Source organism: Phragmites australis, chromosome 18, assembly GCF_958298935.1.
Source record: "Phragmites australis chromosome 18, lpPhrAust1.1, whole genome shotgun sequence".
NCBI classification, from domain to species: Eukaryota; Viridiplantae; Streptophyta; class Magnoliopsida; order Poales; family Poaceae; genus Phragmites; species Phragmites australis.
In genome coordinates, this window is record NC_084938.1 from 27967447 (window position 1) to 27981791 (window position 14345).

The 14345-nt window shown below is 47.8% G+C and overlaps 2 protein-coding genes across 2 annotated transcripts; one reads left to right on the forward strand and one right to left on the reverse strand.

Moving 5' to 3' along the window:
• Positions 1-141: 141 nt before the first annotated feature.
• Positions 142-1146, reverse strand: LOC133899533 (uncharacterized). Its single transcript, XM_062340524.1, has one exon. The coding sequence runs from the start codon at positions 908-910 to the stop codon at positions 194-196; it is 717 nt and encodes a 238-aa protein (XP_062196508.1). The 5' UTR covers positions 911-1146; the 3' UTR covers positions 142-193.
• Positions 1147-10474: 9328 nt separating this feature from the next.
• On the forward strand, positions 10475-14240 carry LOC133898674 (uncharacterized). The gene is made up of 5 exons (XM_062339348.1): positions 10475-10599; positions 10742-10782; positions 11366-12466; positions 12692-12698; positions 13348-14240. The coding sequence occupies exons 3-5, from the start codon at positions 11739-11741 to the stop codon at positions 14074-14076; spliced, it is 1464 nt and encodes a 487-aa protein (XP_062195332.1). The 5' UTR covers positions 10475-10599; positions 10742-10782; positions 11366-11738; the 3' UTR covers positions 14077-14240.
• Positions 14241-14345: the final 105 nt, after the last annotated feature.

Below are 14345 nucleotides of genomic sequence, written 5' to 3' on the forward strand. Positions count from 1 at the left end.
TAAGGATCTCAAAACAAAGTATACTGACTGTACAAAACCACACTGGAAAACATGAAATGGATCAAAACTTTTCCTTTCTCTTTCTGAAAATTTCTGTACATTTGTACTATATACATATGGAAAACTGTATGAATCGGCTAATCCTCAAAAAGGTGGATGCCAATCACAGTACGTCGAGAGCGACTAAGAGTATCTATGAGCTAAGGATGTTTAGGAGAGAAACTCTGCTCTGTACCAATATCCTGAATAGATGTCCTGTTCTGCTCTCAAGATCTCCAATGCTGCACTCCAACGCTTGCAATTGGTCCTCCTCGCAAACAACAACTTTTCTCTTGTAAAATGCCTTTGAGACAAGCGACTGCTTAGGTATTTCGATTTGCTTCGACAAGAGCTGTAGTGTGGACTCAAGCAGAGAGATGGTGACCTCCCTAGCCTTGGTCAATAGCTTTACCATCGGGTAATCTGTCTTGTCAGGAGTAGCCTTCTTGCTAGCCTTCTTGAACTGCTGTTTATCCTTCTTCACCATACGGTTGAAAGACTGGATCCTGGCTTGAACAATTTCATTATCTCCTTTTCTCATAGCCACTTGCAGCTCTTGGATGATGGTCTTCAACTCAACAAAGATATCTTGCATGGTGTTGCAGAGATCCAGCAGCCCGAGAGAACATTCCATTTCTCCATCCAACATTTTCTTTTGTTGGGAAGAGCGGACTTGGTTGCTTGGCAAGTGAATGATCTCCTCAACACCGCTGTAGATGTCTTGAAGCCTCCTCAAACCATCACACATTGTGATGATAGTTGTGGAGGGTGAAGATATGCTTGCGTCTAGGCTGTAAAGCTCTTCTGCAACCTTGACCTCAGTACAGTGAGGCCGAGAAGGCAAACTTGTCGACCTCAAATAGCAAACCATATCTATGGGCTGTGGCTGATACTTCTTTTTGTATTGAGATTGAAGAGCTGAGAAGGGAAGAGCAAATTTTGTTTGATGAATCAAGTCTTCTGCTGAGGCCTATTTATACAGAGGAAGGGTATGCGACAGCATCATTTGAAGGGTAGACATATAGAATCCTGGCATTTCATCTCCCCGATGGTGTCTATCAAGGTTTGAGATCTGGCAGCAACATATGGAATCTGTTTCTTTCATCACTCGTGTATTTCAATTTTTTAGTGCACCAGCTATCCTCCCAATGATCTATCACATTGTCATGTTCCAACCATTGGCAGACAGAATCAACAGGGTAGTTACTATACTGGTCAAGCTTGGCATAATTGCATGCTCAAGTGATTAGTTTACTGGAGCGCTAACTGCGCATTTTTGGTGCAATGCGTGTTATATAGTTGTTGCCCGGTTGTCAATGTCAGTAGGTATTTTATTCTGCACAACCAGTGCTACTTACACGCTCTACCTCGTGTGCTGGAGCTGGCTTGTTTTAGAGGTAGATAGCAAGATCCACTGGACAAGGATCTGCTCCTTGTTTATGAGACAGCACATTGCATCTGAGTAACATGGCCATCTCATAGTAAAACAGTTCAAAAATCAATTTGAAAGATGCATACTAACTGCTTCTATAACAGTAACTAATAATGAGCATCTTCGGAGCAATTTTTTTCTGGAAAATGTCTTTCGAGTTAAGTGCTATAAACTTTGGTGGTTGTGTCACAGAATACGTAACAGTGAAAGAACAGGCTTTCTTAATGTACGCAGCGCTAGATTCACTTAACAAGGATCTCAAATAGAAGTATACTGAGATCAAGAAACCACATCATCAAACATAAGATAGATCAAAACTTTGGTTTTCTTTTTCTTCAATCCTCTGTACATTTGTAATGTCTACATGAGAATAATGTGTCAAGATCAGCTAATCCCTCAAAAAGCTGGATGCTAATCACAGGTGTCAAGAGCAACAAGGAGTCTCTATGAGCTAAGGATGTTTAGGCCATCTCCAGCAGCTACCTTAAATTTTCATCCTCTAAAACACTATTACAGCATCCCATATCACTATTACAGCATCCCTTATTTTTTCATCTCCAGCAGCTACCTTATTTTCTACCTTCTACTCCTCTTTTTCTCTCTCCGGACCCGCTGTCAGCCTCTGTGAACAGTACTGCTACAGTGTTGCTACAGTACTGCTACAGTAACAAACATTTGTTTTCTCCCTTCGGGCCCACCGGCAGTCTCTTTTTAGCACTGCTGCTACAGTGTCGCTACAGTACCGCTACAGTGTTACGGGGTGCTACAGTAGTTCCGCAAAGTTGCTGGTCCGTTTTCTCTCTCCGCAGTACTGTAGCACCACTGTAGCACCGGATACCGACTCTGCTGGAGCTGCTACAGTAATGGTCTCCATAATCCTGGTGGGGACAGCCTTTACGGCGAACAGGCAGGACTTGACATCCTCTAGCTTTAACTGGACCCGAGTACCTGACAGACCATTGAGGGTGACGGTCCGCCGAGCACAGTCCAACACAGCCTTGTTCTTGGAGAGCCAATTCATCCCCAGAATAATATCAATTCCCTTCGAGTTCATCACTAACAGATTGACAAAGAAGGGAACTCCGTTGACAATTACCGCCGCTTTATTCACACACTGGTTGATTAAAACTTTGGCCCCGGGGGCGTCTATAAGGTACGGTGTGTGGGTAGCACTGACTCTCAACCCACTTTTCCAAACATAACCCGAAGATATAAAGGAGTGAGAGGCTCCTGAATCAAACAAAACCACTGCAGAAAAGATGTCAGAGTTGAAACTCATATCCAACGTACCCATTAGGACGGTGTCACCCTCCTGAACCTCGTCGGCGGTAGTGTGGCGAGCTCGACCACGCTTGGGAACGTGAGTCGCCTGCGAAGACTGCGGTGCTGACTGAGCCGGCGGTGGTCGCGGGGCACTCAGCGCGGCTCCTGGCCTCGGATACGGGCACTCCCTCGAGAAATGGCCGACGCGGCCGCAGTTGAAGCACGGACCGCCTGAGCCACCGGTCACGCTCACTTGGGAGCCGGCGGGTCGTGCAGCCTGCCCTTGTGGGGCGGAGAACGCAGGACGTGGTACAAACCACATCGGTCGTGGGTATCCAGCCGACGGCACCTGAAACTGTGGAGGCTGACTCTCAGTGCGGGTGCGCTGCGAGCTCCCACCCACAGAAGACGAGGAACCCCTCTTCCGCCTCTTCTCCTCTTGGTGGCTCTTATACTTGAGCTCCACTGTGATCGACGTGCTCACCAACTCGTTGAAGTCGGCGAACTTATGCGCGGACAACCGGTCCTGCATCTTTGAGTTCAGGCCATTCACAAAGCGGCGCTGCTTGCGCGCATCCGTGCTGACCTCCTCGGTAGCATACTGTGCAAGGTGGTTGAACACCTGCACGTACTCCATCACCGCACGACCTCCTTGCTTGAGGTCCTCAAACTCCCGCCTCTTAGCCTCCATGAGGCCACTCGGTATGTGAAACGAGCGGAAGGCCTCGCGAAACTCCGCCCATGACACGCGGTGATCGGCGGGGTGCATGGCCAGGAAGCCGGACCACCACGCACCCGCCGGGCCCTGAAGCTGATGGGCGGCGAAGAGCGCCTTCTCGTGATCCTCACAACGAAGAAGGGCGAGCTTCTGCTCAATCGTCCGGAGCCAATGATCAGCATCGAGAGGATCCTCAGCTCGCGAGAAGACCGGCGGCTGAGTCCGCAAAAAGTCCGAGAAGTCGTCTCGGCGCACGGCCCCACCTCCTCCATGAGGAGCCGCGTTGCGCACGAGAGCCTCCAGGAGCGCTTGGTTCGTCTGGAGGAGAGCGTGATTCGCTTGGCGGTTCTGCTCGATTTGCATGAGCACATCCGCCATGGTCGGCGGTGGAGGAGGGTTGTTCTGACCGGAACCCTCCGGAACCTCTCCACTACGCCGAGTGACAACCATTCTTGAAATGTAAAATAAAAGGGGGAAACGTCAAATTCCGACTCAGCACAATGCGTTCGCCGGATATATTGTTAGAATCCCGTAATACATGTACAAACATGAATGCATGCATGAATGCCATGAAATGATGCATGCTCGAACCTAGCTACCGCTTCTTTCTCAAAATAAGAACCGCACCTGCAAGCATCAAAATCACAGGCAGTTTATAACATCCAGAACGTACCCTTCGCGCTAGAAAGAGTAAGAGCGCGAACGGCCCTTGTACCACATGCCGTACAAGCGACAATCCATACGTCGACAACGACGTATTCACTTCCCGTAGACCCTACGGGACATCTCGTGTAAACGCCACACGAGTAGACGACCATGTCTCCCATCGCATGGTGGATGTTCATACGCTATTGCTAGCGTATTCACTTCCCGTACGGATCACCGTACGGAACATGCCGGGCCTCTGCCTCGCATCCGGCTGAGCCCTCGGTGATTAACCGCCACCGAGCGTCGTACCTTACCTTCCGACGATGCAAAGCCGAAGATGCAATGCTCAACATGAATCAATGCAGGGTCGAAAGCAAAACAACGTGGTATAAGACATATAAACGTCCCTCATAATACGCATTTTAACTTAGGGGCATAAACGATAGCAGTTTAATACATATTAAACATGAAGAGGCATAAACATAAATTATGGGTTGTTTAGGTGAAGTTGTCGACTTACTAAACAACGCACTAATTATGTTTAGGCTACTAAATTAAACCAGGCTCTGATACCAAGCTGTGAGGAACCGTCCAAATAGTATTCTAATTAATCATCGGGATGATCATTAGTCATAATCACAACCTCGACGATTAACCAGAATACCATTCCGGTAGTCCCGGCACGTGTTTTGTGCCCAGGATCGGAACACATGCCTTCCAACTCAAATATCACAACACAGTTTAATAGAGAGCAAATAATTAAACTGGATTACCATTGTTAAACAAGCAACTGCTTCCACAATTTACAACAAAAGAGGAACAACAACAACTACTATGCAGCGGAAGAAAAACCTATACAACAAAAGAGTATGGAGCCGTATGCCCTTAGGCTCCATACCAAAAGCGCCAGAGTTCGGAGTAGAAGGTGCTACTCCTGCCCGCCACCCTGATCGGCAGGCACAAAGTAGCCGAACACTGCCTCTTCTTCGCCGACCTGCGAACCTGGAAGCAACTTAAGGGCAGCACCCTTAGTACGAAGGTACTAGCAAGGCTTACACAGTATGAGTATATATATTCTCGACTCCAAGGATCATGCATTTAAAGCTGTAGCAAGGATTAAGACATGTTTAAGTTCATTAAGCGGTAAGCAACCTAGACTATAGGTGTAAGCAACTGACTTAACCAACCACCGACTCAAACCCTGCCAACCAACTGATCAAAACAGATATATAACAACAAGTGTATAAAAGCAAACCATTCCCACCAAACCACCAACCACATACCGACCAAACCACCCCAATCCAACCATGCCACAACCCACATCGAAACTCTACGACCAAAATATGGTCGCTCGGTGGAGATAAGCGATAGCGATGCTCATTACCGAGAGCGCGGCAGCTCGAACTGATTATACACCCTGCAGGGGGATACTCCTGGACCCACACGACACAGGGACCATACGGCTTGTGCCACCCGCTAAGATGCGCACAAGGGGGTACCCGTGACAACCTTTCCCAACCAGGCCCAACCATGTGGATCAACCATAGCTCGGCGAGGCGGTATTAGAACTACTCCCCGAGCAAACTAATACCGCTAAAAGCCCGGACTCAAACCGGACTCACACCGTCTATGACGAGGCCCACATGACCACGTCTGCGAAGGTAATCGGCTCGCCTACCATTATATCAGCATGTGGTGAGTAAGGTATGTGCTAAAGCCGACTACACCGATGATCGGTGCTTAACCGGTGCAAGCGGTCTACGGTGTCCGGGTTCCCTCCCCGAACTGCCTGAGGACTCCTCGTGAGCAGATGACACCCCTAACACCGCCCACACCTCGTCTCAACTCACCACTCACCAAACCGACTCATCATCAACACAACCATAAGTGCGAACAAGTAATAAGTCCTAGGCTCGCGACAACGGTGGACGCCGTCGTCGACTTCTACCGGAAAGCCTAAGTACCACTAAGCATAGCAAACTAAAATTAGACCGCGACGACACCACTAGGCTCCTAGGAACAACACATGACACGTGACCGAAATGGGATAATGCATCGGCATAGGTTCTACCCAACTCAGTACCCGACACATGCAATGTATACATAAGCGTAGATAACATATTAAAACTTCAAGTAGACACGGTGCAACATGAACGATGCTTGCCTTGCTGCCCTGAATCAGAAAGGTGGGACGCCTCACGATCGCCCACGGCCTCCGGGATCGACGGATCGGCGTTCACTACAGAGAGCAACGCGTGCAATGTAATGAGCATGTATGAAATGCGATCATGTAAGAAAAATATGCTCCACAATACATGACAACATTATTCCAAGATCGTACTGTCCAAATCAGAATTTTCCAAGTGGTCTCAAAAGTTTGGAGTTCCTACGAATTAACTACGAATTTTACAAGCTATCAGCTATCAGGAAAGCCTAATAAACCGTGCTCGGGGTGCCCGGGATGAACAGTACTCACGGGTACCCGGGGTGAACAGTACCCGGAGGTGCTCGGGGTGAACAGTACCCGGGGGTCCTCGGGATCGACCGTGCTCGGGTGCTCGGGGTGAACAGTACAGGGGTGCTCGGGTGCTCGGGTGAACAGTACCAGGGGTCGTCGGGTGAACAGTACCCGGGGTGCTCGGGAGTGCTCGGGTGAACTGTACTCGTGCTCGGTGAACAGTACCAGGGGTGCTCGGGTGAACAGTACCAGGGGTCGTCGGGTGAATAGTACCCGGGGGTCGTCGGGAGTGCTCGGGGTGACCGCGCTCGTGCTCGGGTGAACACTACCAGGGGTGCTCGGGTGCTCGGGTGAACAGTACCGGGGTCGTCGGGTGAACAGTACCCGGGGTGCTCGCGGTGACTGAGCTCGTGCTCGGATGAACAGTACCCGGGGTCGTCGGGTGAACAGTACCCCGGGGTGCTCGGGAGTGCTCGCGGTGACTGAGCTCGTGCTCGGGTGAACAGTACCCGGGGGTCGTCGGGTGAACAGTACCCGGGGTGCTCGGGAGTGCTCGTGGGTGAACAGTACCCGGGGGTCGTCGGTGAACAGTATCAGGGGTGCTCGGTGAACAGTCTGGGGTGCTCGGGTGAACAGTACTCGGCGCTACAGTAAAATCAGCCTCGCGCAGCTCCAGAACAGCAGCCATTACGAAGGGAAAAACTGAGCTAAACTAACCTGGGAGTCTCTCTAAATCAAAAGTAAAAATGCCTAGAAGGGTGTACAGGGTCTAGACTTTGCTCAACCGCCTAGCAACATGATTCCTAACTCAAATCCACATAAATCCTCATTTGTTCCCAGACTGCAGAACTTTAAGAACTTTGCAACCCTAGTTCCAGATTCAAGATCTATCCAACCAAAAATGAGCATACTTGCCATGGGAGCCTAGCAGACTCACCTAAGGTCCTTTGCTGAGGTTGGTGACCGCCAGTTGAAGGAGGAAACGACGGAAAATGGCTTGGAGAAGAGAGGAAAAACTGCTGCTTCCTTGCTTCTCCCAAAGAACACCAAACAAGTTCAGAACCAGCTCGAATTCCTTCGGGGAAACTGAAAATGAATTGGATGGACGAGTAGTCCTTGAGCTGGTGGTCTCGTGAGTACCACATACGTACCTTGATCTTGCTCCCAGAGGTAGGGATCCAAAGGGGAAAAAGGGAGCCTAAGAGAGAGAGTGAGAGAGACAGCCAACTCCAACTTGCTTCCTCAAAAAGCCTTATGTGGTGGAGTGGGTGAGGAGTACGTATGGGCAAGTTTGAGGGGAGAGAGAGCTGTTGCCCACTTATAGAGAGATATTTTCCACCCAAGTGGGCCCCACTTACCTAGAGGAAAGTTCAGACTTGCTTCCAGCTCCTTTATTTCTCTCAGTTTTTCCTTCTCCCACCTCATTGACTCAAAGTGAAGTGCTCCAGTGACCCAAACTGGAACATGAAGCTGAAATTGCATGTTTTAGGATTAAAACACACAATTATGGATTTCGGGACGTGACACGTCAGCGGTAGAACACCCATGCTTTCCAACTCCCCGAGACTTCACCGGATTGTGCCATGCTGGGGCTGCCAAACCGAGGTTCGAGTAGATCCGGTTATGATGCTCCCAGCTCCCTACCAATTCCATCTGATGCTCCCAGTCGGTGAAGGAAGACTAACCGAGGAACTTGTCCATGACTTCGACGGCTTCGTCCAGCGTCAGGCATCGCTCTGAAAGAAAAAGGTGTCTCATGTCTGTGAGTTCGAAGTTGGATAGCGGGGAGGACTCACCGGAGTCAATGGTGGACCTAGAGTATGTGTTTGGCTCACCTTTTCCTTCCTCACCTTGCTCGAAGGCATAGTCCCAACCTGCTGAGAGGGGTCCTATGCGCAACATTGTGAACTTCTCCGCGAAGTCGCGCATGCTCATCCTTCGTGGCATCTGTCAGAGGAGCTCCACCCTCAAAGTCATCGGGGCTTCGGGCATCCCCACTACTGGGGTCTGGATGTACTGGATCTCCCGGTTGGTAGAGCGAAGAGGGACCCAGAGCCTACGACTTAGTAAAATCACCTCTTCGACCACATGGTGTACCACTGCTTGTTGATGGCCTTCACTGGGAACACTCCATGGTACTTTGGCCGGAGCTGAAAGTTCACGATGGCGAAGCTAAGGGCTTTCTTCACCTAGTCCTCCATCTGAAGCTTCGGTTGGTAGTTTGCCTCATGGAGGGTGGCAAAGAACTTCGTGCCCCCTCGCAGCCCTCCGCCCGCATAGCCCACTCAAAGATAGGCGGGAGATGGTGTTGGCCAAGAGCTGAGGGAGCTCCACAAAATAATACCAAAGCACCCCCTCAAGGAGTAGCACTATTGGGAACCCGAGCCGTGGTGCTGGGATAGTTTCCCCCCGCAGAAAGCATGCAACCAATTGGGAGTGGATCTTCCCCTCCTCGACTAGCTGATCGAGTTCAACCTCGGTGATGGTTGACGCACCCAGCATGCCGGTCTGAAGATGGTATTTCCTATTAGCGCGGTGGAGCTCTACACCCTACAACGGGTTGGGCAAGGCAGAAGATTTTCCATCGCCTGGGATTCTACTGACCTGCGGGCGTCGATGGTTCCACCTGTGCCACCACCAGCGATGACGACCATCGACGTGACGGCACGATCTCCCGACGACGCGTGACCCCTCGGTGCAGAGCCCACTCCACTGCGGGTGCCGGAGCGAGCCACGGCTCCCTAAAAAACGACATGGAGAGCTTGTCTACCCAAGAGTCTGCAGAGGATGGGGTTGGTGGGTGCGTGCGCAAGAACTCGAGCAGCAAAAATAGGGGAGCTGGATGAGAATGATGCTCGTCCAAACCCTCCCCCCCCTATAGATTGAGGAATGGGCTATTACCTCTTGCGGCGCGTGCGCATGTCTGTTTCCTCTCCCCGTAATCATGGAGAGGTGGAACCGCTTTCCACGACGCTCCAATACCAAGGCGCCAGGTATCCCACTACCAGCCAGACAGACGTGACTACATCACTCACCGTAGGTTGTATTTAATATTCTTCTTTCTAGATAACGTTAGGTATTTAGCCTACACTCCTAACCAACACTTCCAAATTTAATATCATCAGAGAGCCGAGGGCCCTTAACTATGAAGCCAAAGATCGTTGAAGGTCCAACTCCGATACCACGGGGATGACCGCATCACTGACCATCCTCACAAGAAGCTACTATTGAAAAAATCATTATTAAAGACCTTCGACGTCCGTTAGCCCGAACCTCTGGGCCTTCAATCCCTCGTCCCAGGGATGCGGTTTACTGTGTCACAGATTAAGACCATCTCCAGCAGCTACCTCAAATTTTCATCCTCAAAAATACTATTACAGCATCCTCTATCACTATTACAGCGTCCCTTATTTTTTCATCTCCAGCAGCTACCCCATTTCCTATCTTCTACTCCTCTTTTTCTCTCTCTGGACCCGTCTGTCAGCCTCTGTAGCTACAGTGATACAGTAGTCCGCAAAAATACAGACCCCGGCTCTCTCTCCGCAACACTGTAGCGTCGCTGTTTTGCACTGTAGCACTGATGCGGTATCTGATGGAGTGCGTTTTCCCGTGCTACAGTATTTTGCGGAGTACTGTAGCACTGGATACTATCTTTGTTGGAGTTGGTCTAAGGTATAACCACTTATCTAAGTATCCGCAGTGCTTTTCTTCAGATTCTAAAGGTTTTAGCATTGATGTGATGTGCTGTCCTGTCTTGCTCCAGTGTTACATGAGGCAGCTGCTTACAGGCCTGCATTATTGTCACGTCAATCAAGTGCTGCATCGAGATATTAAATGTGTTATCTGTACACAGCAACGCTGTGTTTGCCTTATTCACCGCTTCGTGCCTTGCCAAGCTAATATTCAATGCTTCCTTTGTAGGATCTAACCTCTTGACAGATAATGAGGGTAACTCGAAGCTGGATGAATTTGGCCTTGCAAGATTTTCTCGAGTGATTCACAACAGAAAACTTACTAACGATATGATCACTTTATGTATAGGTATTGTTTCTTCTTATATGTTTGTTATTATATTTATATTTGTTATGCAAGCTTTTTATTGTTTTCTCAAATTATGGCTTACTCAGAAGCACAAAGTATGGTCCAGCTTTGATTGTTTTCTCAGTGGGCTGTATTTTTGCAGAGCTTCTCAACAGGAAGCCAATATTGTTTGGAAAGAATGAGGTATATTTTTCAAACCATTAAACAAATAGTCAAAGCATTTATTGCATTCTGGTGTTAGTTTTTTCTCCTTTTTATATTTCTCTGTTATTCTCAATTGCATTAGATCTGTGCATGTATATATATTTTTAGCCTCGCTTCATTGAATTTCCCTCGGATAAATAAGTTGCCACCTATCATGCTACTATGTTCGTCTAATGATCTGATGCATGATCATAGACATTCGCGATGCATTGATCACATACATGCGTGGCTCATTGGCATGTGCGTTAAGTTTTTTTTTCCTATTATACATACGCCGCTTATCGGCATGTGCGTTAAGTTTCTCCTTTTTGCGCACCCTTGCTTCATTCACTTCCAATTTGCTTGTGGAGTAATTTTTCACTCATCATGAGCTATGCTTGTATTCAGAATTGCATATATCCCTTTTGATTATATGCTATTCCTACAGCCGGAATAGCTGAATAAAATTTTCGAGCTTTATGGTACACCTGATGATTTTCTTTTATTTTGCGCGTGTTTATTTCTTTTTGCTTTCTAAATCATGTTTTATCCAATCAACAATGTTATCTTATACAAATTTTAGACTTCCGTTGCAACGCAGGGGCACTTTACTGGTAAACTATAAAAACGCATTCAGATGAGTTTGCTGCCGGCAACTGGGACATGAGTACATGACGGCTTCATAATCTCATCTTCAGGGATGCCTCTGGCTCTGAGTGAACAAAGAAAAAGCATCAACCTATCGTGGAGATGGGTGGCCATGTCAAAACACCACAGCACTTCATCATAGTTGAGATTCTTCTTGTCCATAGGGTCGGCAACGCTATTGCTTCTTCTTCTTTGGTTATATAAACAGGCAAACCATAGCCGGTTCGACACCGTTGCAGCTCAGTTTCTCTCCTTTCTCTTCATCTCCATTTCCAAAGAAAAAAAACGCTACAGCTCCCATTGCAACCATGGCTTCCATTCTCAGATCTGCAAGTTTGCCATCCAGTACCCACTCGAACGAAATCGACGTCGAAGAACAGCTCCAGACCCTGAAGGCAACCATCTCTTCTCCTTCCGCTACCATTAAAACAATGGTCGATGGTATCTGGAGGCTTGGAGCAGTGTACAGCAACATCGAGGAGATGATGCGCTCGCCTAGCGGCCAAGTCAGCCTTTGCCGGCCACAGCAGAGGAAAGCGGTGGAGCAAGAGCTTGAGCACACTCTTGTCTTGCTCGATCTCTGCAACAAAATGCAAGAGAGCTTTTCTGAGCTCAAGACAAGCATCCAGGAGATGCAGCAGGCTATCAAGAGAGGAGAAGATTCAGCTCTTCAAGCCAAGATCCAGTCTTACGTCTGCTTGGTTAAGAAGACGCAGAAACAGTTCAAGAAGATCAGCAAGAAGTCCACATCAGCTGACCAGGATAGCTGCAGGGTGGTCAAGCAGTTGGCTGAAGCCAGAGAGATTGCTATCTCAATGCTTGAATCCTTGTCATATCTCCTGACGAAGCAGATTGCGATTCCAAGTTCTAGCAAATGGTCCCTTGTCTCCATGACATTTCAGAAGAGAAGAGCTACATGCGAGGAGGAGCAATTACAAGGGTTAGAGTTGGCCATTGTTGAGCTAGAGAGCGGAGTAGAGACTTTGTTCAGGAAGTCAATCCAGAGCAGAGTTTCTCTCCTCAACACACTCACTTTGTAGATAGATCATACGCCAACCTTGATTCCTTGTGATTGGCGCGTCCGCCTTTTAGAGGATTTGCTGACCATCATACAATTTTGCAACGTGTAAACGAGCAACTGTACAGAAATTTACTCAAAAGAAAGTCAATAGTTTTTGGTCAATTTCCTGTTGGCAACTGCACTATTTATGAATCACCCGTTTGTTTTTCCATGTCGATTAATTATGTTGTTAACTTTTAGGAGTTCGGTAGGATGGTTTTTTAAGAACAAAATAACCAGAAGATGCTATACATATTGCTCAAGTTTGATTTTTGCAGTAATTTACTATGAGATACACGTTATGCAGATGCCATGTGTTGCCCCAGCAACAAGCAAAGGATCCTTGAGCGGTGGATCTTGCTATCCATAGCTAAAACAAGCCAGCTCCAACACACGAGGCTGAGCGTGTAAGTTGCACGAATTGTGTTGAACCTACAATAATTAAGTATTGCATCTCAATAACACGCATGTCATCAATAATACTTGGTTAAAAATTCCACTAGATGATGTCTTGAGCATGCAATTATGTCAAGATCCACCAGTTGAGTGAACTTACCTGTTGATTCTTGCTGGCAGTAGCTGGAACATGACATCGTGATAGCTCATTGGGAGGACAGCTGGTGCACTAAAAAAATGAATTACACATGAGTCATCTAACAGACTCCATATGCTGCTGCCAGATCCCAAACCCTAGTAGACAGCATATGGGAAATGTAATGGCAGGATTCTATTTGTCTACCATCAGAATGATGCCACCCTTCACACTTCCTCTGTATAAATAGGCCTCAGCTGAAGGCCAGACACATTCAAACCAAAACTTGCCCTCTTCGTCTCATCTCTTCAACCACAACACATAGAAAAGAGTTCCACCAACAGATATGGCTTGCCATCTAAGATCAATTAGCTTGCCCTCTAGGCCTCACTCCGAAGTTGAGGAGGAGCTGCATATCCTAGAGGCATGCACCTCTTCGCCCTCGATGACCATCGAGGCAGCCTGTGATGGTCTGAGGAGGCTTGGAGACATCTACAACTCCATTGAGGAGGTTATGTGCCTGCCTAGCAATCAAGTTTGCTCCTCCCAGCAAAGGAAAATGTTGAATGGGGAAATGGAATGCTCTCTTGAGCTATTGGATCTCTGCAATGCTATGCATGAGGACTTCGCCGAGTTGAAGGCCATCGTCCAAGATCTGCATGTGTCTCTAAGAAAAGGAGATGATGCAGCTGTTGAAGCAAAGATCAAGTCTTATTTCCGCTTGGTGAAGAAGACGAAGAAACATTTCAGGAAGGCTGCAAAGAAGGTTACTTCTGACAAGGAGGATTGCAGGATCCTGAGGCTATTGAGCCAGGCTAGAGGGACCACTAACTCCCTACTCGAGTCAACATTGCAGCTCCTGGCCAAGCAAATTGTGATGCCCAAACGTTCTATTGTATCCAAGGCATTCCAAAAGAAAAACCTGGTTGGTTGCAAGGAGGAGCAGTTGCAGGTGTTAGAGTGCAACATCAGAGATCTTGAGGATGGAGCAGGACATCTGTTCAGGAGATTGGTCCAGAGTAGGGTTACTCTCCTTAACATTCTTAGCTCATAGATACTCCTCTAGTTTTGTCACTCTAGACACCTGCGATTGGCATCCGCCTTTTAAAGGATCCATTGATCACTGTATACTTTAACATATGTATAGCACTAGTGTACATATAGTTGCCCAATGGAAAACAAAAGTTTTGGTTCAATTTATGGTGTTCATCTACTACTTCAGGCATACTTATAATATCAGCATATCACAACAATGTGGTTTTACATGTTCCATGGCTAAAACATTGCAGATGATACAATGAATGAACAGGAATTTGAACATAC